Raw genomic sequence first — 23,842 nt, 5'->3', positions numbered from 1 at the left:
TCCCTCTTCTGGCAGTGAGAGTAATGACACAAACTGTGTTGCTTAAGGCGCCATATGTTTCGGGATACACCTAGATGCTGTAGCCTACTCTGTCACTAGTGTCGCTCCCCCCTTTAGCTCTGGCTAACCAATCATTGCTGGCTGACGTAAAATGAATCACGAGTGATGTACTAACATGGGCATATCGCCACAGACACCAGGTCTATAAACTCTGATATATTGTGAAATACAGATGGATATAGCTGAGTGACAGGCTTAATCACCATTGTGTGAAGTCTTCGACAAGGACTTGAATGTATTGTTCATTTATATGTAAAGGTATCACACTCCAGCATCAAATATCATGCACAACAAAAAAGGTTTCAAAGTGTTCGTTGACTGTTTGGAGCTACGACAACATTCATTACATCCCAAAATATGGAAGTGCTGGGAAGACTGATCATCATACTGGCCATGTTGCTCTATCAAAACATCTTAGGTTTGTCTTAAACCTAAAGGAAAAACCGTGGGGTCAGAAAAATCTAAATGGTTTAGTCCTTTGGGACCTTAAATGTACGAAGCAATTTTTATGTCAATCTTGTGTACAAAATTGAAATTTTGGCTGAGTGTGGCACATTTCAGGAGCAAGTAATTCTTGGGTACGAGAGAAAATGCTTTCCTAAGTGACATGGTCAAGAAGTTATCAAAAATATTTGGATAATCAGCAGAAGACCCTGAATTTCTACAAGTGAATGAATTTGTAGCATCTGATCTGACCTTTGTATTCGCAACTGGTATTAAAAAGTAGTCTCATTGTTTTCTGATTCCACATGCATTATGTTTGCATGCCAACATGCAAATTGGGCAAACAGAGCTGGCAGCCTTTTGAACAAGCAGGGCGTACGCACACTCTACTTAGTGACTTCATCCAGATACACACTGACCCACATACTGTTAATATTAGGTATAAATGGCGTTTAAAGGTCCAGTGGTAGCCAAAATCATCACAATCACCATATGGAGTCTGTGAATATCCATTCAATACAATCAGCCTTCTGGGTTGGCCCACAGTTCTTTAAATGGCCTGAAAATGATGTTGCTTATTTTGTCATGAATGTTTGTTGTTATAGAGAATTGCTATAACTTTAAAGTTTTCAGGGTTTTAAATGAGGAAATTATAATTCTAAGGTAATAATTGGCTTTGTCCACATGTACTGATCTAATTAAAATGACAAATGATAATTCAAATATTTATCTGACTGAACTGATGCTACAATCAGTATCAAGAGTACGCAATCCCTTTATTAAGCCCGTCAGGATGAGCAACATCGTCGCAGGTAAACTGACCAAGGCAAAAACGCCACACACATGCATCCCACGTGATAAAATGCAGTTCATTACATTGCCTTGAAAAAAAATTACATCCATCTGCAAATGAGAACAGTAGTTCCAACAGGAGGAAAGTTAAAGTGCGTTAAATTCCAAATGCACTTGACTTCAAATAACACTAACAATTTGACAAACTCGGGCATGCTTAAAATGAACTGGCATTAAGTGGTACCTGCAATATATTTAACATTTTGTCCGAGACAGCTGTCTGCAGCTGAAAGAGGCAATAAATGCGAGCCTCAATTATGGGCACCATTAACATGGATAGCTCAACAATGGGAGGGCTGGAAATAAATGTACATCAAAACAATCAGTATAAAGAACCATTCATTCAGCCCATTTACCACTCAAAAGTACCCCCAAGGTTTAAATGCCAAGTTATACCCTGCAATTTACTTGCTTTAGTTAGATATTCAGTTCAGAGAGAAGTGGAAGTTGCCATCCACAATGAACACAAAAGAAAGATTTGAATGTAAAGGTACTTGTAAAGATATCTGCTTTGGTGTGTTTGACACAGCACTGAAACGAAGGAGAAATTTACAATAAGTTCACTCATCCTAACAACTTGTATCTTAAATATCAAACATGTGAGAAAAGCACAAATAAAGCACAAGTTTAATCACTACCAAGATTTTCCTCGTGAATGCAACTGCAAGGTAACGCTGCAAAAGCACAAAAAAACATCTGTGAGGAAAAGAAAAACCAAGGTTGATTCTTCATCCAGTCCTAACAGCCATGGAGCCAGCTAATCAACGGGAGGAAGATCAGGACTCATCACTATTCATCCATCTGCCGGGGAGCAAGACAGAGTGACAAGTGCTCATCAAACAAGGGGGAACACAGCCCAAAAGCAAAGTAAATCACCAGCTTCAAGAGGGTGTCAGCAGTGTTTCCTCACGGCCCCTGGGGGAAGGCTGAAGAGAGCGCTCATCAGATCGTAGATCAGAGGGAAACGAGTTATTTACACAGCATCATGAAGAAAGCTGCCAAATGAAAATAAAATGTTGAAAAAGAGGGGGGGTATTGAAATGCACAAACACAGAGTAGAAGGGAGAAAACTGCATGTTCAAAATGGAATATATTTACAGTAAATATGATGTCTGAAAGTGCTACATTATGCAAAGACGAGTGCGTCAGTCCTGATGACAGATGAAACCAAAGAGGGTTCAAATGTTTCCAAAAATCGTTTCCAAGGGCAGCATTTGTCAAATGTGCAAGTTAAGGGGTGAGGATACAGAAAGAACATGCTCCGTACTTTCTTCTGCACTGTTTCCATCCACGAAAATGATTTGGATGAAATATAGAAATAAAACTACTTCAAAATGTTGTTAATCTAATAAGACTAAACTTTGACTGATTGAACTGTTACCTCCTGCAGAGCTTTTCTACAGGGGACCTTCTCACTTGCTCAGTGCAGAAAAGGAGTTTCCTACCTAATATCAACAATAATGGCTCTATTCCATGTAGCTGGGCAAGTGAGGCAGCCACTGTTATTAGGTACACCTCTGTTTGACAAATGTCCACCACAAGAAAGTCAGTGTGACCTGTGTGGATATGAAACGCCAACCCTATGATCCGACGAGAACGGTGACATTGGATGATTCAGCAAAACCATGGTAAGACAATATTCAAGAAATCTTGTTTTCTACAGTATCTGTGTATGACAATTACATTATCGTATCCCAAACATCTGCGAATCACTGTTTGCTAACATATATGACAGTTCGCAAGAATGTTGATGCTGAACGTACCAGTTTATTGACAACATACCTCATTTTTAATTCCATCAAAATTGCCAATCTGGCCATGAAATTCTACTCTTCATGGTGACTACAGCGTTGCTAAACGTCTTTATGGTTATGTTTAGACATTCACAGCAGTTGGTGAAGATCATGGAAAGGTGAGGGTCTGAATACAGACAACCAAAGTGATTCTGCTCTGGATTCTACTCTGAATGCAAAGCTTGGTGCAGGACATAAATGCAGTGAACAGTTTGATAATTGGGTAATAATTTAGTGGTATATACACTTAATTTCTAGGAAGACAGGGTTGCATATTATACACACATCCATGCAGCCATAACAGCATGCTCTTGAAGGAATTCAGAAAAAATGACAGCAGTGACAAGACTATCCTGGATTAATGTTCTTTATCCACCCACAAGTTATATAACAGTACAAGTTCTTTTGCACATCAGTCTGGCAGTTGCTTTAGTTGCATTATATGAGCAATAAATGATGTGTATCTATTATACTTGTTGAACGATCCTTCCAGTTGTAAAAGTCATCAATTCTAGTACCCACATATTAAAAGAAGTAAGTTTGCCAGACTATTTCTTAAGTGTTAACCAGCGAGCCAAAGGACTGGCAAACACCTCAGCTTGTCTTTGAGGAACAGTTTGTGGTTGTAGTGAACAGAAAAGTGGAAGGAAGTAATCTCTGGTCTACTGAGAGTTGGATTTGGTAGACGCTGATCAATCATCCCGACCCGTCTGGTCTGCAAATGCACACGAACATTTTAATCCGCTTTCCCTCCCGCAATCGCATGCATGTTGTTTAAATAGTCTGTGCAACAGGACTTTTGACAAAGGACGCAGAGGAGGTGACTCGGTCTCTATTCACTGACACATGCTGTAACTCCAATAATTCAAACACTGCAGAGACATTTCAGATCAGCAGGTAAACTGTGGCTTCTGAAAAATTAGGAATTTGTCCACTTCTGATCTGAGAACTCAAGTAGTTTGGACCAGCGGTGGCCCGCAAAGCATTTTTAATTAATCTCACACACACACACACACACACACACACACACACACACACACACACACACACACACACACAAAGCTATTTCACACTCAAGTCATTAGCAACAAGCTGGTGATTTCTGCCCAGAAACAGGCACGAATATATTTTCCTTTCACAATGTCGAATTTTCCAGTTGATGTTTTAATGCAATGAGACAAAATCTGATGAAAAACCATAAAGACACAAAACAATGTCTCCCAGGCTGTGTCTCAGACCCAGTTCAGCACTGTGAGAAAAGTCAAATGGCTCTAACACTAGTTCAAAAAAAGAGAGGGGCAAAGTAAATTAATGAAATTCTGCCCTTTCCCTTGATGGTATTCAAGCTCTTCAGGCAAAGTCTCATCCTTCAGCGGAGCTGTGGTTCATGTTTTTTTTTTTTTCACTTGTATTCATGGTCATCTTTCAAATCGCCTCCAGTTTACGGAATACAAGAAACATAATGTGACATCCATTTACTGTGACTGTACATTTCACAGAGTATCAATCACAGTTTGGGAGAGACCTTGAGCTCAAACCCACGTTTCAATCACAGAAGTCATGATAGCACGTATTACGAGCAGGATGTTCTTTGCTACGGTTCACGGAGCATCACGCTATTTGCATTCACCCTCCATACACAGCAGCGCCTCAGTACATGAAGATATATTGCTATAAAACAACTCAACCATCCTTGTTTCAACACTTTAATTGAAGGTGAATTAATAAGAAAGTAAAAATGCCTGTTCTTAGCATGCTTTCCATTCTTTCAATGCCTACATACAATATTTTTTTTGTGTGAACACATGCAAGCATTTACTGTGTACTGGACATATCTTAATATCCACTTTATATTCTAGTATTTCTGCTCTTGTTGACCAACGTTAAACCAAAACAATAACAAGTGAAAGTGACATTAAAATGCATGCTGTATAATGAAAACTGTAATGTTTCATGACAAAATAAGCATACATACACACTGTTTATGACTGGTTATTTTAACCACAATTGTCACTGCTAGCTCAATACTAAAACATAACGAGGGCTATCACAAGAGATATAATGACTGTGTTAGACCTGTGAATCGTCACTGAAAAAGCCGACTCTGAGAAACCTTCACACTCCTTCTAATAATTATCTTGGAAAACAGTGCGCACAGTCTACAGGAGGCATTGACAATCACATTAAATCCTAATTTCTAATATTTTTGTTGTATTAATTTCTCAGTCTTCCGAAGGCTTGAACATAGCCACTGACGGAAAGAAAAAAGCTCCTTGTGTGCTTGTGAGGAAAAACTGATGGGGATATTCATTTGAGCGAGACTAATTTTACCTGACATCATTTTCACAGGGCAAATAACCATCAGCAAAATAGGGCAGGATCTGTCACAGTTGTGCATACTAACTTGTTGACAGACCATGTTCCAGCATACATTAAAAGACACTTCCCACAACTAATTACATTAACCTACCTCTTCTCCCAACCTAAGCCTGCTCACACAGACTTTCTGCTACAACATAATACTGTCAAACCAGGTGCAGTCACGTCAATTCTCTTTGTGATTCATTATGCTGCTGACCACTGAGTAAAGTAGGTCCAACAACAAACCAAGTGTAGAGATCTGTCCTTCCCAAGGTTATGAGTGCACAGTGCTACATGTAGTAACAGCTGGGACAGACAGAGGGAAACCACAGTGAACCAGCATGCAGCCATCTATATGCATATAGCATGTCTCTGGACTGCTGGGGTGCAGCTTTCTTATCAACGGTGCAGATTTACATTGACTCAGTGAACATTTGATATTAATATATGAAAAATATGTTAATCTAATCTTTACTGTCTCTGCATTGGTGGATGTTGTCTTCCAGTATCAGAGATCTGTCAGAATTAGTCATTCATGCAGCCACTTTGCACAGTGTCTAAAATAGAGGGAACAATGACTCAACTTCGGAGAAAAGGGTTTTTAAGGTAAGAACCATCACAAGGTGCCACGGTGGAAGACAAAAACCAGTCAGATTCCAAGGATTCATACCAAATATTCAGTTTTGTTGCTAAAAGATGAAGAATCTGGCATTTGCACTTTGCTTCCTGTTGGTGTGTTGTTGCCATCGCAACAACCACTTTGGATTTAAAAAGAAACAGCATCACATCACGAAAGCAACTGTTCTCAGACTTTGACTCCCATTTGGAAGTAGAATTACATTTTTTTCATTTAACAATTAGCAAAATAAACTATTTTAAACAAGCAAAATTAAACACAAGTTTATCAAAATAACACAGATTTTACCCAGAAAGAACAGACACAGCGCTTCAGTGACCCAAAGAACCCAAGAGCAAGCTGGACTGTTTCCATGACTTCGACTGATGTGTTTGCTTGGTGAGCATTGAATCTTTATCTGCTCTTATGCTCAAGAAAGTGTCATCTTTCTGTCTAAAAAAAAAACAGCTTTGCTAATGGGAACTTTTCTTTGTTTCTTGTTCTGACATGAAACAGACTCAATAAACTTGAGGTCCACTCTGCATATTTCACATGGTCATTCTTGGTCTACTTGCATTGCCTCTACACCCCCAGGAGTAGGTATTTCCTTCAGTTTTATAGCTTTAAACTTAGACAAACACCGTGTCCCAAATTCCATACTGTGTGTGAAGGTTCTTTCAGGCTGCATACAGCCCCAACAACCTTCATCAATAAATTAAGCCAGTCTGTATGAAGCCTGAAAGACAAAAACAGGGACAAAAAAAAAGTCTGCAAAGCTCTTGTCACACTACTCACTCATGCTACTTAAGCTTATCGCTTTGAGCGCACGGTAATCATTTTTATCATCTCAGATCTACTCTAATCTGGACTATGGTGGCTGGACGATAAGGGAACAATGTTCAGAGAGAAATCAGTGCGAAATCAAACTGAAACAATAAAAGTGTGAAGGACAATAGGGTTTTGAAAAGTGAGGGGGGGCATGCCTGGCCCAATCCCCACTGGAGGTTCCACCATTGTACTGTATGCAGTCTATGCTACATATTCACCTTTATGGCATACTGTCTGTTGTAGTTAGTATACATGAAATGAACATTTAACAACAGGAAATCAATCAAACTGCAATTTTAGAATGTCACTGCTAATTAAATGGAACAACAAAAACACGGCAAAAATGTTTTTTTCAAAATTTCATAGGAATTTCTTCCAGTTCTAAGCAACTCCTCCATGTCCTCTATGATATGCATGGCGAGAGAATAATGTCCCTCAAGAATGCACTCAAAGATCAGTTGTTATTTAGTGAGCTTACCAACTGTTGATACTTTATTTTGTCATTTTTCCAGTGTGAACAGGCAGCACACTCAAATCTGCTTAGATTTAATATGTAGTATGGAGTTTGGGACACAGCAGACTATAAGAGTGTCCAGCAGATTGTAGAGGCAACCTGGAAGCATCAATGGTCTCGGTGTCCAGATTTTGATTTCTATTGTGCATCTGAGTCAGAATGTTGACCTCATGGTAGCATTACAGATAATAATCATTATTTTCTGAAATTACTCAGACATGGTGGAGCAATATTTGGACCCGATGGCAGTGTGAGACAAAAAGTGAGTTACAAAAAGGACAACATAGAATACTGAGAATCAGAGAGCTTTATTGATCCCTGAGGGGACACTGGGACCATCTTTTGGACCTATGATTTTCATTGCTGTGTCATAACATGGCTGTGCTGTTATGATGCGTAGCTCTTTAAAGTTTTGGACTGACGAACATCACCGTCCTGAAGCGCCGCCCCGTTGCTCGCAAAGCAAAATAGCTGAATAATTCTGTTGTGTCACTTTTCAGCTGAGTCCAGGTTAATACTGCAGCATTGTTTTTGCTCCGTTATGGCCCTCTCTGCAGCCCAGACACAAACACAGCCATCACATACAGAGCAGATTTTCTTTGGAGGAGTTATGAACCATTTAACAGTCGAAAGGCTCTTTATGGCGTTGAATTGCCAAGTAATTATTTCTTCTTCTTCTTTTTTTAACTCTGGTTTTTCTCCATCTTCATAATTGATTTTGTGTTAGATCGTAGACTTTTATTATGCTCTGAATCATGACTGCTCAGACCTCTGCATCAACATCACTGGGCTGCTGAAGACTCACTGCAACAATAGTGAATAAAAAACAAGTGCTGATTTAAGTGAGAATACAAAACTGTGAGACGAGCAAAGAGTCAACAGCCGCACTGTGGAGGATGACAGATGAAAGAGACGGTCATGAGAAATGTTTAGCAAAAAGCCAACGTGTATTTTTTGTGTCATAAAGCTTCATCAGAAGCAACAATAAAACACAAACTGGACAGAAACTCCTGATCATACTCGAGTGCAGCAATGAAAAGGAACTTTAGTTAGAGCTTCATTCATCATGTGCCCAACACGTCACCACTATGAAGAAATACTGGGACAAAGTGGGATATCATCTCTCACCGTACGTCCACCGCGTCCTCCATGACTGTCATGTCCGTCTTGCACTTGGCTGAGGGGTTGATGGCGAGCTCGGCAGGGGGGATGACAAAGCTTTTACTCAACGGCAGCCACATTCCTTCTCCTAAAGTGTATGTGAATCTGCAGAGGACAGGAGGGGTGGATAAGACAAGTAAGGTGACAGGTTGAGGCTTTTTAAGTATAGCATAGAAACAAGGACAAGTCGGTGGAATGCAGGTGGAAACAAGAGGGAAAACAGCAATGGACTTTGGATTTCAGGGCCGAGAACAAGGGTCAGTCTAGCCTAAGAGTCGACAACCAAACAAGAAGCTCTGTAAGGCTGTACTTAGCCACGGCAGTGCTTTTAGCTAATATGCTAATGCGAGCATGCTAACACACTCATAATGCTAACACACTGATGTTTAGCAGGCATAACGTTTCCTATATTCACCATCTTAGCTTAGCGTGTTAGGATGCTAGCATTTGCAAATTAGCACAAAATACAAAGGACTGCTGAGGTTGATGGGAATGTCTTTAGTTTTGTCCAAATATTGGACACACTGTTATTTTGAGCTGATGATGGTGCTTGAAGAAAAGCCAGGGATCACCGAGGTCATCAGGCTTCATTTCCTGGAGATGGACTGCCCGACCGATCTTGTTCTCCCTGGGATCAAGACTTCAAGCATAGCTGACAAAATAACACATTGATCTTCTTATGTGGAAATGCTGCAGTGCCCCTTTAAGTTAACACTCCATCAAGGTCTAGTCCTCTTGTTGTGCAAAAACAACCACCATGAGATGTCAGAATGGCTACTTTTCAAAGATGAATGTTTTCACTGCATCAGTGATTCAGAATAATGGCATCAAGTTGGTTAGAGGTTATTTATTTTACCTTTGAGCAAAGCTATCCTTTTTGCATAACTCTTTCTTGAGCAGAAGGACACTGTGTGCTAATGGACGCAATGCATACAAAATGAGAAACCCTGACAAAGACGGGCCAATAAGAGTGTCCCCCGAGACAAAACAGGGCTATAAATCTGTAAACAACAGATGCCTGGAATAAGGGCTTCAAAACAATTCTTTATTTGTGAGTCAATGAATATCATCAATCTTTAAACACTCTGCAGATGAAACGTAATACTTCCAACTTTAAGTTAAACAGTGCATGCTGATTAACATCAAATGCATTATTAGCGCTGATGAATTATGCATGACTACTTGTAGCACAAAAGAGGGGAACTTGTTGATTAAATGGTTAACAACCATTTTTATGCAGACTACACATATTTCCTCATTCACAATTGTTCAATTTGCATTTTATAAAATGCTAACTTAGCATAAGGAAAGGGCAGTAGATTTCGGGGGCTGCATGCATTACCAGTCACTTTAAGAACAGAATGATTAAACCATTGTAGAAATGGAACATTTAATTACAGCCACCCAATTACTCCCTTTGTTTCTAAGTCAAGTTTTCCGTGGATCAAAGTGTTTCCATTTACTGTAAAACACTGTGTTCCACCAGTTATTAGAAGCCGGGAATTCTATTAAAATGTTGATATTTCCGTATGATTTTTTAAAGGGAGCTGTCGGCACCTCTCTCATACGTATTTTCATCTCCTCCTCTGGGACTGTGTACAGCAGGGGTGCTGAAATTCCCTGTGATGCACTATGACGTATATGGGCAACCACAGGACAAATTAACAGCCACTTAACGAGCACTGCTTTATAATGGACAACTTGGGACCAGTGTGCGACTATATGACTTATTTGGTTCACCCTAAGAGAAACTGGAGGTGGAAAACACTAAGAGTTCCCGTGAGAAAACAGTTGCTGAGTGGAAAACATGTTTGCAGTCCACAGAGGAACCCCCTGGCGGTTAATACTGCGCAAAAGGCAAACGCTGTATGTTTGAATGCTGATGCCTGGCATTTATCTCCTCCGACATGGGAGAATTTTGCATGCATCCTCGAGTTTGCTTTGTTTCATTTTATTCTCTCTACCACTGTGAATCTAACTGCCTCATTTACCTCCGTGTTTAGTGGTAATATGTGCTTAGGCAAACAAGATGATGGTCGCGTGGCTCTCTATGCGCTCGCTGATCCTCAAGGTCTTTTTCCCCACATCTGGAGCTGACAAGGTTGTTTGGCAAAGTTCAAAGCTAGAGGCTGAAACGGTTAAATTAGGATGGATGTCTGGGGAGATCAGTCTGAGGACAAAGAGATTTTAACCTGCGCGCCTGGACAGAGTGAGAAGAGAAACGTGTCTTGCACATAACATGCTAGCAGGGAGGGAGATGTAGCAAAGCGCTTGCAGGAGATATTAGCGCGATGCCAGCTTACTCCGTCTGTTCCCTACATAAAGGAAATGCTGACAGCCACAGGAGTGGTGCAAACGAACTCTATGGGCTTCGTTTTTATTGTAAGCAGTAGCACAAACAGTCTTTTGTTGTATTTGCTGCTGTTCTGTCGTGGAAGGAGTCAGAGAGTTGTAATGAAGGCAGTAGCACATACTCTGTTAGATCTGCTCTTTCTCAAGTCAATAAATGAATCATATTGGGGAGAAAAGCTGTTAAAGTATTGTTAGGTTCCTCTGTCACAGACAACTGCTCTGCTCTATGTTTCTTTGTGAAATTGCTCCCAGTTTACATAAGGGGCTTCCTGTGAACTGTACAGAACGTAGTCTATTCAAGGCAGATTTACTATCATGAAATACTGGCTTAAAAGCTGGCGAGCATGTTAAATATTGAAACTTGCTTTTTATTTACAATTTAACTGTTAAAGGAGCCTTAAATGATTTTTGACCTCTTGGAGGCAGAGGAGCAAACTGAAGAACAACAATGACACCATCACTTTAAAAAGGTGGATTAAGAAAAATTAGCCTTCATTTGAAGCACTGCAACCAGACAAAAAGCTAATATTCACCCTTGTTTAAGCTCTGGTTAGGTCTCCACCAACTCCTGTTAAAAATATCTTGCTCTTTAAGCTGCTAGCTGTTAAACTAGTCTCCAACTCATGAGTGGTTTGTAATTGCTTTTTACTATGTGACATTATGTGAGAACGGTTGCTAATTGTGACAAACGCACAGGAGATTATCATCTGACTCTGCAGTTCCCCTCAGCTCTGTGTAGCGTTTTAGAAGCTTTCAGCTCATTGTTTCCGTTTTAGAGCAATTTCACTGATGGTTGCCTTCATCAGTTTTGTTTCCAGCATCACTGTACACGACCAGCACCACGCAACAGATAGACATACTGGAGCATGGTCATAGGACTCCATTTGTTGGGTTGACACAAAATACTAGCCGAAATAAATGCTAATGTTGTTCTGTGCATGGGCGTAGGTTTGCTCACACATTTACCATAACAACTTTGTAAAGTGACAATACATCAGCGATGTATTTACAGCTTGTTACTGTGCCTCCAAGTGGTCAAAAAGTTCATTCATTCTGCTTTAAAAGATTTCTGTTCTCAGTGGGAATGAATGGGTGGAGAATTCAAAAGGACTGACTCAGATTGTAGGTTTAGATATTTTTTTCTTGTTGAAATCCAGAATAATTCCAACACTATCTTTTAAGAAATGTTCTGTCATCATACAGTGGAGGGCAATAAGACACAATCTTCACAAAGGTTTTTATTGCCCAGTTATTATTATTATTATTCCTGCTTTCTATGGCCAGTTAAATTTTCTTTTCTAATCAATTTCACAGACTTGTTGCTGAGGTTAAAATTTGACTCATCAGAACACATTGATTATCTGACCTGAGAGAAGTGGCTCTGCTTCTCCAATTCTCTCACTCCATTATATAACATCTTTAAAACTGTCAGCTGCAGCTACAGACAGCGTTCTGCAGCCACAGCTAGCCCCCCCTTAATCAGCAGGGAGAGAGAAAATCAAAGACAGTGTACCGGAATTATACCAAGTTATTTGACTCTACAATGTTTTGTGCAGCTTGCATTGTGCAGCAGCATGGAAAATGTAGTTGGATAAAACAAAGTTTTGTGAAGTTCCCCTTACCTGAAAATGCGATCAGAGGGCTGTTCTCCCATCACAAGATCAAAACCGCGCTGGAAGATGGTGTAAGGCCAGGGACTGGCATGAAAAAGAGAATAGATCAGAGGAAGAGACAAAAAAGACGAGAGAGAATAAACCTGTGTGTTAAAATCAAAGCGAGAGAAGCCTTAAATTTTTCAGCGAACCCGCCTGCCTAATCTAAACCCCCTAAAATCACAAGCCATGTTTCAGTGTCTAACTTCAAGTCATTCCCGCCTTCCAGAGCCCCTCAAATCACAAGCAGCATTACAATGTGTGCTGTGTGTAAACATGCTGATTGAAAAATGTGTTCTCTGGCAGCTGACATGCAATGTGACTTTGGCTAATATCTATTTACCAGGGGAGGGGATAAGAGAGGATGACAGGATGAGGGAGAAAGAGACAGAGGAGGGGGAGACCGAGGGTGACGGAGAGAGCAGACGGTGGAAAAAGAGAGACAAAAAGTGAGAGCGAGACGGAGGGGAACATCGAGGGGAGGAGACAGATGCCAAGAGGCAGAAGTGAGAGAGGGAGAATGATGGAGATTAATGGGGAGTGGCAGCTCGGGGACTAAACAGTCTGCAAAGTGAGAGTGTAAGGAGGAGAAGTGACAGGGGCCCGATGTCATTCTGAGCAAACTCCTACACTACTGTAAGCAAAAAGAACATCGACGAAGATGGGAGCGGCTTCCATGCCACGGGCTGTGGTCATTAAACATTTAAGTCACCCCAGGGTGCCCACTCTGTCACACAGTGACAGGGACACAAGGAGACCACCAGGGACATGAGATACAGAGGTGCACAGTCGGCTGGGCTGAGGGGAAATTCAGATGTCTCCGAAAATTTGGACCCAGAAAAATAAATCTACATTTTGAACATGCACTGAGGCTGACATGAAGTGCGGACAAAATACAGAGACATGGCATGAAGCTGTGCCTGCTGCAAGCTGCAGACGGGTGGTGTTATTGAATTTCGGTCTCCCATCATAACTTACTTGTAACTTCACTGCATGACGACCTGTTTTAAGGAGGTAATATGCATTGCATTTTGCTGGATCTGTCAGGTTTAATCATCATCATGAAAGGTGTGTTTAAATAGATGTAATTATTGTATTATATATATATATATATATCTATATTATTTGGTACAAATACACATGTTAAACAATTTAAATTGCATAAAATAAATCTATGGCTCCTGGAAAATGCCATTGGAATAATTATAGACTTTTAAAGTGATTCACTTGAATCAATTAATAGAGAAAATGATTAACTGTAATATACTGTAACTGTAATTAATTTTGCATTTAAATTAGAGGCTTACATTAGTCATTTGATTTTAAAATGAAACCACAAAAATGAGTTTTAAATGTTTTTATGATATGATGTTTTTGGTATTACACTAACGTGTCTCTCTGTCTTACACCATGTCACACTTAATTTGTTTCAGTTTCATGATCACTTTAATGAAAAGAAGCCGGAATTAAAGAGCATTGTGCAATCAGAAATGTAATAAAGTCCAACCCACATAACAGCAATGGTGATCTCTGATTGGTCAGATGTCACTGTGTACTGAATATGTCTATTATTATTCCAGAAGCACACTCCAGGCTCCAGACAAATTAGTTGTTATTTCAAATGGAAAATATTCACAGTTAAAAAAAAAGCCAAATGTCATCAGATCATATGCATTTTTCTCTTCCTTTCATAAATATTTTTCTGAATGTGATGTGTGGAAAATTGCAGTCTTTTTACTGCATAAAAATGTGGAGCATATTGGTTCGGCAAGTTATTTCAGAAACTAAAAATAATCGACTTGAACAAGTTTAGAAGTGACACATTTTTCTACTGTCTTTATTTTACAGTTTTTCTGATTTCTTTCATGCTGCTCTTTTCATGGGCCTGTATTGGAGGGATAAGATTGACAGGTGAGTAATCCCATAACAGATCTATACATAAGAACACTGCACCAAAATCGCTGATGCAGGTATTTGGGGCGCACGGGGAGAACTGCCCTGCTCATCGCCACTGTCTTCTCTGATGTGGGAAGTACTTTCTGAAACAGTAGCAGCCCCACACATCCGCCATGAGTGGTCACCCGGTGGTTGGCACTGCGGCTGCGGCGTTTGCCAAATGTCAAGGACTTTTTAACAAGCAGATGTGAACCCAATTAAGCGTTTATATGACTTCCTGGGATGGGGTCTGAAACAGCATTTTTCATCGCCAAAAGATATCAAGTCATCACTTAGAATCATTATTGTGATATAGAAGAAGTGACCTTGCACCCAAAGAGATGAGCAGACCAAAAAGCATGATAAAGCACCCACAACTTTACTGACTCACCATTGGCCTGAAATGGATTTATTGATAGTGCTGAAATTCACACAGCTGTTTTCAGGCCGAGGACTGAAAGGATTTCTGGTTTCGAGGCACTCGGGATCAAATGACTCTTGACTCTCTTGGCTTATGACAAGAAGCTCTAAAGGAGCTTTCTCCAATCAGCAAGAAACTGCCCCTGATGATGTCGCAGTGATGTCAGCAGGGTTATCTTGTTTTAGCCTTGGAGACTACAGATTCAGTACAAAAGTCCTGCATTACAGAGTGGAGTTGTGTATTTGAGCAAAATTAAATCTACTGAAAAGATGCTAATGGTTGCATTATGGGAATTGTAGGCTTCATTATTTTTGGAGGGTGACTCATACAGTATTAATTAAGCCAGAACGTGTCTTCAATTTTCACCTCCCTTTCTCTCTCTCTCTCTTTTTAATCTGTCTCTTGTGAGTCCCCAAACTCTATGGGAGTGCAATATTAAATCTCTGGATTACCCCTTTAATTATTCACAAATAGATAAACAAAGCACACTAATGCAGTACGGTCAGCCAGGCAGAAGATTTGGTAAGTAGGTTTGGTAATTACTTTCAAGGCTTTACACCATTAAGTCTATTCAAATGAAGTCAAATGTATTTGTGGAGCACATTTAAAAAAACAAGTGTTGACCAAAGTGCTTTACACAGAGAGATTTAATATGCAGTTAAATAATCAAAGCAAAAAGGAATAGACGAATAACTGCAAGTGAGAATTAAAGCAATTTTCTAGTTATATTAATTATGAAGGGGACTCAAAGGAGGGTCTTTATCTGGGATTTAAAATTGCCGATAGATGTGTAAAACGTGACAGCGAGGGTAGACTCTTCCGCAGTCTGGGAGCGGGAATTGAAAAAGATTAGGACACAGTGAGCTGCAGGCGGCATATGGATGATTCCCACATAAGTTAGCTGGAAGAGTTCGAGTCAACAGCTGAAGTCATAAAAGAATGTAAGACAGTCTCCAAATAGCCCCAATGTTTTATTTTCGCTATCAACCTCATGTGGGAAAATCTGCTGCTAATGAGATCATTGAGTTGACAAATTTAATGTCAGAGTCAGAAATGACAGCCAGATTTCTCACATACTCTATGTGTGGATAGATAGGGGCCCAAGGAAATTGGCTATTCAGGGCCAATTAAAAAGAACCTGTGTCTGACAGACAGAAAACTGCTGGCCATTCACCACCTGACATCCTCAGGACACACTTGAAGAGATTGTAATTATTGCCATGTGGTAATGACCACACATTCTCTTCTCTTTGTCAGAGTGCTTTGTGATAGTTCTGTTTTCATGCTGTAGAAACAGCATGAATGTATACTGCTATCTGACTTTTCTTTAATTAGGCATATGACTGTCTGCGCCGAATCTACAGTAGACAACTCTGTATTTTACAAATTAAGTAATGAAGCTCCAGTGAAAGTTCAGTCAGCTATTCTTTTCCATGCATACGCCCCTATACCATCCTGCATTCGCTCAACACGCACACCGACTCCTAATTTCCTCTCGGTCATTGTCTGCGGCTGTCATTGAGATATCAGCTGTTCTCATCTATCCACGAGCGCAGACACACCTTCGCTGTCAGCCTATCATCTTGCTGCTGTCTTTTTAAATATGATTCTCTTTGTGCCTTTGTACGCTCGTGCTGCTGTTAAGCGCGCCCCTCCGCCTTCCTGTCACCGCCCAGTCTTCGCAGATTCATCGGCATCATTATTTCATCAGTCTATCAGTCTCAGCAGAGTCATCAGCCACCGCCGCCGCCAGTGTCTGGACTCCATGGGGGGATTTCTCTGGCTGCTGCTGAGGCAGATGCCCCTCAATTAGAAAATCTCCCCGTAGAGTCAAAGCGCCAAAGACCTTCTGATATATCTTAATTATCACATATCATCTGTTATAATAAACAATCTATGTACTTTATTCGCTTGTCTCTCCTGATTGAAATCAGCTGTAAAGGAATCTGTGTAGTTGTTAGTTCTCCTGTAGTTTTGCCTGAATGTGGCGTTGGCAACATCCCAGCTCTTTATGATTTATCACTGCGAGCAAATAAATGGCCGTGTTTGATGTGTAGGAGGATTGCCCTGTTGTAAATGATTTTTCCGCCATTTCTCCTGCCTGATAATGAGCAATCATGAACCATCATGAGGCGATTATCATAACTCACCCCTGATTGGGCCCCCACTCGCTGCGGATGCAGAGGTGCTTGTGCACCGGGTCCTTCATGTAGCCGTCGAGGCAGAGGCATTCTCCTGCAAACAGAGAGGCAGTTATTCAATCACGTGTTCATTAGTCAAGTCGTTTTTAATTCGCTGGAGAATGCCCTTTGCTCCTCTCCTTTTATGTTACTCCATGAGAGCGACCCCAAGAATATCCTCTTCAGGCGGTTGGAGAACTCATCATCACTTATTTTTAATGATGTACTTTTTCAGCTATATCAGCTGTATTTTTGTCCAAATTTGTCAACAAAAGCCTATAAAGTTTTCCTTATTTTGTGCTTCCACACCTATCCCTGATACAAGCACAATACATCACTTCTTTGTGCAACGACGTGGTTCACTTCACAATATGGTTCACGTGCTCCAATGCACTTATAATACATGAAGCATACTTGGATAAAAATAAACCAAACATCTGTATTTAGTCCTCCTGAGGCATACAGAGAAAAGGAAGTGTGTTTTATGAGTGCAGGTGAACCAGCATTTATGACAGCTAAGTGATTTGTTAGCAACATGAGCAAATGAGGTAGCTCACTTGTTAAATATCAGTTAGCAAGCCAATAATTTCTATCATGCTCAGGGATTGTTAGCACGTTCCTGGTTAGCCCACCAGCTATATTAGTTAGCTGAAAAAAACAAAACAAAAAAGGAAACAGTAAATTAAAAAATAAAATGTTTGCCAACTAGCTGTTGCAAAATATTGTCACGCTTTTGAAAATCAATCAGAAAAATCACAACAGTTCCGTGTTGTTTCACCACCCACAAAAATTCCATCCCAAACCACATGCTCACTTTTTAATGTGGCATCCATCTAATGAGCCGAATCGTACTCTGAAACCCAGTAAATACACAAAAACATGTTGGGCTTCTTTCGCCTAACTTTTCAGCTCTCGGAGCTTGACTGCACAATGAGAAAGAACGCCAAACAGAATCCAAGAAGTAAATACTGAAGGTAACTTTGAACCATTGCTGCAAATGTCTTGATTTAATACACTCAGTTTATATTAGTGTTTTTCACAGTTATCTGACTGGTCCCACTCACTGAATAACATCCAGTACCTAAATGAGAAGTGATTAGATCAGTGATTAGTCTAATGAATAGACACTTGGCACTGTCGTTATTTGCTAAGGCAAAGCTCGTCTGGGACTGTGAATTCACAAAATCCACTTAGCACTCAGGCCTAAGGCAACATTTTGGGGCAATAGCGAATACGATCACATGCAACACTGCTCAACTGTACTGTGTGCAAATGGAGGCACTATCATGGTCTAAAACTGCTCACTAACGGGACTAGAACCCTTGAGAGGTGGAGGGACGTGGACTCAGTGAATGCTCTGCGTTGGCATCCTCCTGACAAGTGAAGCCTCTTAGCAAAGAACAGCAAAGCATCAGCTTTTTGTTCTGCTGTCAGCACCCAGGAGAAATGTTGGCCTTGACTTTGCTCAGTGTGACTGATGGGGTCTCACCTTTGGTTTAGAGGGTTACTCAGGAGTAACATGTACAACATTCTCTGCTCATGCTCAATAGGAGGCAAGTGAAGGGCACAGGCCCTGGGTTTTTCTACACCACTGTTAATGGAAAAGGTCACCTGTCAGTACCTGCCAGGCTAAAGGAAATCATATTCACTGATTTTGCTGCATGTTACCTGAATGAAAAGGAAATGACCAGGCAGTTTGGGATTTCGAGGCTGTTTATATTTGATAGCATACATAGATTCATGAGAATTTTGCATGCTCTTCAGTTAAATCCATGCAGTTCTAAGACTGGGTGTAGTTTACCTTTTCAGTGTACCTTTTCAGAAAAGAGCATTCCTGCTCAAAGCCTGAACATCTAACTGTAGAAGCTCTACAAACATTCAACATCCATTTTCCCTTTTTGACTAATAATGCAAAGAAAGGCTCTGAAGGCTTCAACTGTTTGAGGTGCTTGGCCAGAGGGAAGTGAAGGGGGGATGGGAAAACTGCTGTTTCTAAAATTATTTTATTTTGCCATTTTGTAGTGGCTGATTTGTCACAATAGGTGCAAGGTTGATGTTCAGGTAAGAAAGACTGTTTCAAGTCTAGGCTCCAGTAGCTCAGTTCAACTTCGCTTTCTTAACAGGAGTCTTAACAGGAACAGTGCAGGTCCAAAATTGCACTGCCTGCTGGATCTGTATTCAAGGAAAAGTCTGGTTTATCACAACTTAGGTTTTTTATTTTCATAGTTTTGGACATCAAATCAAACCGTTATGACAACACTGTGACTACCAAAGTAATAGCTTAAGTGCAAAGTAACAAAGCGTGACAGAGAACAAAACACTAAAATTCAGATGATCAGGCCAACACTTTAACCAGATCAGTCAACCCACTATTTCTAAATGACGTGACCAAAACCCTCTACTAGTACTGGTCCATGCAGTGTGACTTTTAGGCTTTTTTTTTTTTTTTTTTATTACAGTCTATGTTTCTTACCCATTGCTCACTAGACTAAACCTTGGCAGATGACTTATCTTATTTCAGAATGAAGACAGTCACAGTATTAGCCTGTAAGATGGTCTTGATTTGCATGCTGGTCACCAGACCCAAAAGCATTGTCAATATGCTTTATTTGAAGGTAAAAGTGCAAACAAGCTCTCTGTCAAGTTGGCAATATGGTAGGTCAGTGTAAAACCATCAGTGTGGTTTAAACTGTGGTAAATATTTAAATCTATCACAGAAAGTGATAGAGGCTAACTCTTACATTGTTTGAAAACCAAAATCTGAATTTCATGTTTCTTGCCCTGTCAGACTTCTTTTTAGTCATGTCATTGCTTTTTCAGATCTCAGGAATTAACCTGGTGAGTATAATGTTATGACTGCTAACCACAAGGATGGCCAAAACCAAGTCTGTTGATTCCCCTGTAACAGCTCCCAGCTCATGTCTCTCCTGATTTATAGCAGCATGACAGCAGACCTCTGATACACTATATGAGGAAGAACGTATAGATAAATTGGAAACCAACCAATACACACAGATATCACACAAATATATCGCTATCAGCACACAAGTCAGCCAATCAGTGCCAAAGGTTGAGATAATTTAGTAACATAAGTAAAATCAGGGTCAAGTTATCTACATTATTCAAACACATGCTCTACCCTTAAATGCAAAAATGTATCACCTGAATGATGAGCCATGGGAAATCAAAACTGCCTCCTCACATACTCTTTGCTATCACCTGGCTGATTTTCCAGCGCTTTCCCTAGGCAGCACTCCCAACATGCAGACAGTGTAGCTCTGAATAGAATCTCTTCTTTGCTGCTTTGTTCAAAATGCAGTGAAAGAGCTCAAATGTTTGACATTAAAAAGGGAATTTTACATATTAAATTGTTTCCAGAAAAAAAAATGTAATGCTGGAGCAGGACTGGAATGATAGAAGCTGTAGCATTCTGCTTAGATTTATTGCACTGCAGCTGAACGCTGCTAAACGCCTCATCTTGCTTTAATTGCCTTTTCATCACATGCTAAGGTCACAGCACACAGCTCAAACTTGTTTTAGACTTGCAAGGTGTCACATTCCATAATTACTCAATATACAGGCAGTGAGCCAGTTTCTATGTTTCACACTATATTTTCATCACATCCCACTCAGCTATTTGTCACCCTTTAAAACACATAGAGCTGAACTGTGTTTAGGGCGACCAGGCTGAGCAAACTGTCCAGACTTCCCTTAAATAGCCTGGAAACCTTGATCTGTTGTGTGGGCAGCTGCACTGAGGTACATTTTACTTGATGCACTGTTGTGCCACAATTCAGTTCATCAGGCAGATATCCACACGGTGATCCATTATGCAGTCACATTAATCAAGCCAGTATGTGATGATGTGATGATGTGGTAATGTGCCTCCAGAGACACAACATGTCTCTTCGTATCTCACACATATTCTAGTCAAGAAGGTGGTGAAAAGAGCCCGTAAACATGAGCACCCGAAGCGGCCAGGTTTAGGGCTCTGCAGGAAGGGACGGATCGCGCATTAAAACATCCACCGTCTCTTTTAATGTCTTGCAGGAGCAGCGCAGATATTGTCGCAGCCCATTTCAGTTTTCATCAGTATCTCCTCCAGCAGAAATGAGGATTGGATTTAAGCTATCTATAGCACCTCTGCAATCTCCCTGCAGCCCACACACACACACGCACGCACGCACGCACACGCACACACACACACACACACACACACATGCAACACTTTCATTCCGCATGCATCATGTGAAAAATACGATATAATTACTGAATCCTTGCTGCCAGTCCTGCTGGTCCATATATCATTTTACGGAGTGGGCACAGTGTGGCTTAGGGTGTGTGGGTGAGTCTCAGAATTTTCTCCAAGAAAAGTAGACATGAGACACACTGGCTCAGCTTTTTGATTCATTTAAAGGTCTCAGAACTCACTCTGTATTGCCCAGGGGAGAGTTATGCTGCTGAATAATGGATGCAAAACAAGGAAGACACTTCCTCCTCTCTAAATGTGAGATTTCTTCCTGCACTCGTAATTTGAGTTACAACTGGCAGAGACTTTCCAAGAAAGCAGGTAAAACTAAAATGAGTCATTCTGCCCACTAGTTTTCATGTCTCCATTGGGGATATGCAAACAAATGTGAATCCATTATTCTGATATGAACAGCTTGTGAATTTCTGCAGTAATATTCATGGGCCTCTCCCCCCACTGACCTGTCAACCAATTACTACAGTCCTCTGATACAGTGCTAACTCCAGTCAAAATACCCTGCCATCACAAACACACCGCTGCAATGAACTCTCCTGAAAGTGAAAAGATCTTTGTTGCCCATTAGATGCTCTTTAGAACCGTTTGCAAAATGCAAACATGCTCAGTTTAGACTTTTGCTTCCTTTGTCTTATTATTTGATTAATTTAGGAATACTGTCAACATGTTTTGTATACTCTGTGAGCACCTGAACTTATACACATACACATGTGGAGTATTAACAGCTGCCTTATTTGTGCGTCGAACACACAGACTCTTCACGCCTCACGTCTCTAAAACACAGTTTCATTATCAGTCACGACTTATTTACTGGGCGTAAAACTGAGACGGGTTATTATTTTTAAGCAAAGACGATTGCTGATTATCTTATCTGATGTGAAGGAAGCTTAGGCATTTTTCATGAAAGAACTCATTTAAAGTTTTGCTGCTCAGCCTTTGTTATGATCTGTACAGCTGTATTTTTTTTTTTTCCTTCAAGCCAGGGCTGTTTTTATATGTGAGAAGCTTTTTTTTTTTTTTGACAGAGATATTATATTGTCATATTTATTGTCATATTTAGTGTCTTACTTTGAAAACTTTTTCACATCCAAATTGTAAAAACTTATGTATGACAGGAAATCCTTTCAATGATTACATGAATATCTTGTGAGTGATTAGATATGTGACCTACAGTCACTTAAATAATTCTAAAAAAAACAAAAAAAACAAAAAGAGTTTGTGAATAGTTAGACTGTGGTGGCTGCCTTCAAAATAAAGTGAGCTTTACTTGCAGAAATAAGGGCTTTTTTCAGGCTAAATCGTTTCAAACTTGTTAAAACAACTCAACGTCTTATATTCTGTTTTACAGGCTGCCACTTTCTTCATAGTGAATTTGGAGGCAGGGAAGATCAGAATGTATTCACTGGCAGAGAGAGTGATAAAGAGCTTGTTAAACAACAAAATGTTCTACAATTCTGTTTTATCAGCACACTGTTCTCATCATTTGGAATTTGAATGTGGTCTGTGGCCTGAATAAAACATTATGTACAGTAGCTGCACATGGCTCTTTTTTCAAGCGTGTGTATCTTCTGCTCAGTATTTCATACGTTGTGTCTTCTACACATTTTCAGATTTTTGTGTTTCATGCTTGTTGGTTTTTGTTTCATATGTCAGACACATGTTCTGTGAAAACAGCTCTAACAACTATACTACGACTATAACAAGCTGCCCATAGTTACAGTATGCGTCTGTATCACATCTGTCAGGCAGCATTTGCCAGTCACAGCCATTGCTTTCACAATCCCAGCTACATATTACATCAGTGTGTCGTTTAGGTGTGAGGCATTTGTTAGCAAGGACAAAGATACAAACTGTAAGCAGTTGTGAGTCGCATGATCACGGACAACCTAATGAAGATTAAACAACAACCTTGTGATAAGCTGGCCGTTTCGTCTTTCAGAAAAAAATCACAGAATGTAGCATCAGTCATACATTACTGACATGCTGCTTCTCCTTAATATGCCTCAAGGATAATTTCAGGCCTGCCATCAGGCTTACAGTAAACATATCCTTCCCCCAAACTATCACTCATGTATCCACAGTGCTGAACAAGACAATCCACATCCAATGCAACAAACAAGAAGACCAAAACTGATTTTGAAAAAACAGAAGTGTGTGTGAAACTCCCCACACTCCATTTAAAGTAACACTATGGTTCATTTCAACCTGGCTTTGTTAGGTAGCTGTTGGTTAAATTGGTTACAATCTCCATGCTTGTTCCCTGTTGGACCAACATTATCTGTCCTACTTTGATTCTGTTTAAGCTACAAGTAAAACTTTGCTTTTACAGTCGATGTGGTCTCAGCACATTTCCACAGCTCAGCTCTGTCGGCAAGTGACAGCAAACAGACAAGATGCGGGAAGAGCAGT

The 23,842-nt window shown here is 40.3% G+C and overlaps 1 protein-coding gene across 5 annotated transcripts in view; it reads right to left on the bottom strand.

Annotated features, from left to right (window-relative positions):
- Nucleotides 1-23,842, bottom strand: part of astn1 (astrotactin 1) — a 361,427-nt gene that overhangs the window by 222,556 nt on the left and 115,029 nt on the right. For all 5 annotated transcript variants that reach the window (XM_076744683.1, XM_076744682.1, XM_076744685.1 and 2 more), the window contains 3 exons: nt 17,140-17,224; nt 12,604-12,678; nt 8,597-8,734 (listed from right to left, as the gene is read on the bottom strand). In XM_076744683.1, coding sequence (XP_076600798.1) covers nt 8,597-8,734; nt 12,604-12,678; nt 17,140-17,224 — 298 coding nt within the window. The remainder of the gene's footprint in view (nt 1-8,596; nt 8,735-12,603; nt 12,679-17,139; nt 17,225-23,842) is intronic.

The sequence above is a fragment of the Chaetodon auriga genome, chromosome 12 (genome assembly GCF_051107435.1).
Source record: "Chaetodon auriga isolate fChaAug3 chromosome 12, fChaAug3.hap1, whole genome shotgun sequence".
Classification (NCBI taxonomy): Eukaryota; Metazoa; Chordata; class Actinopteri; order Chaetodontiformes; family Chaetodontidae; genus Chaetodon; species Chaetodon auriga.
Note: the sequence above shows the minus strand (reverse complement) of the source record. Positions and strands in the feature narration are given on the sequence as shown.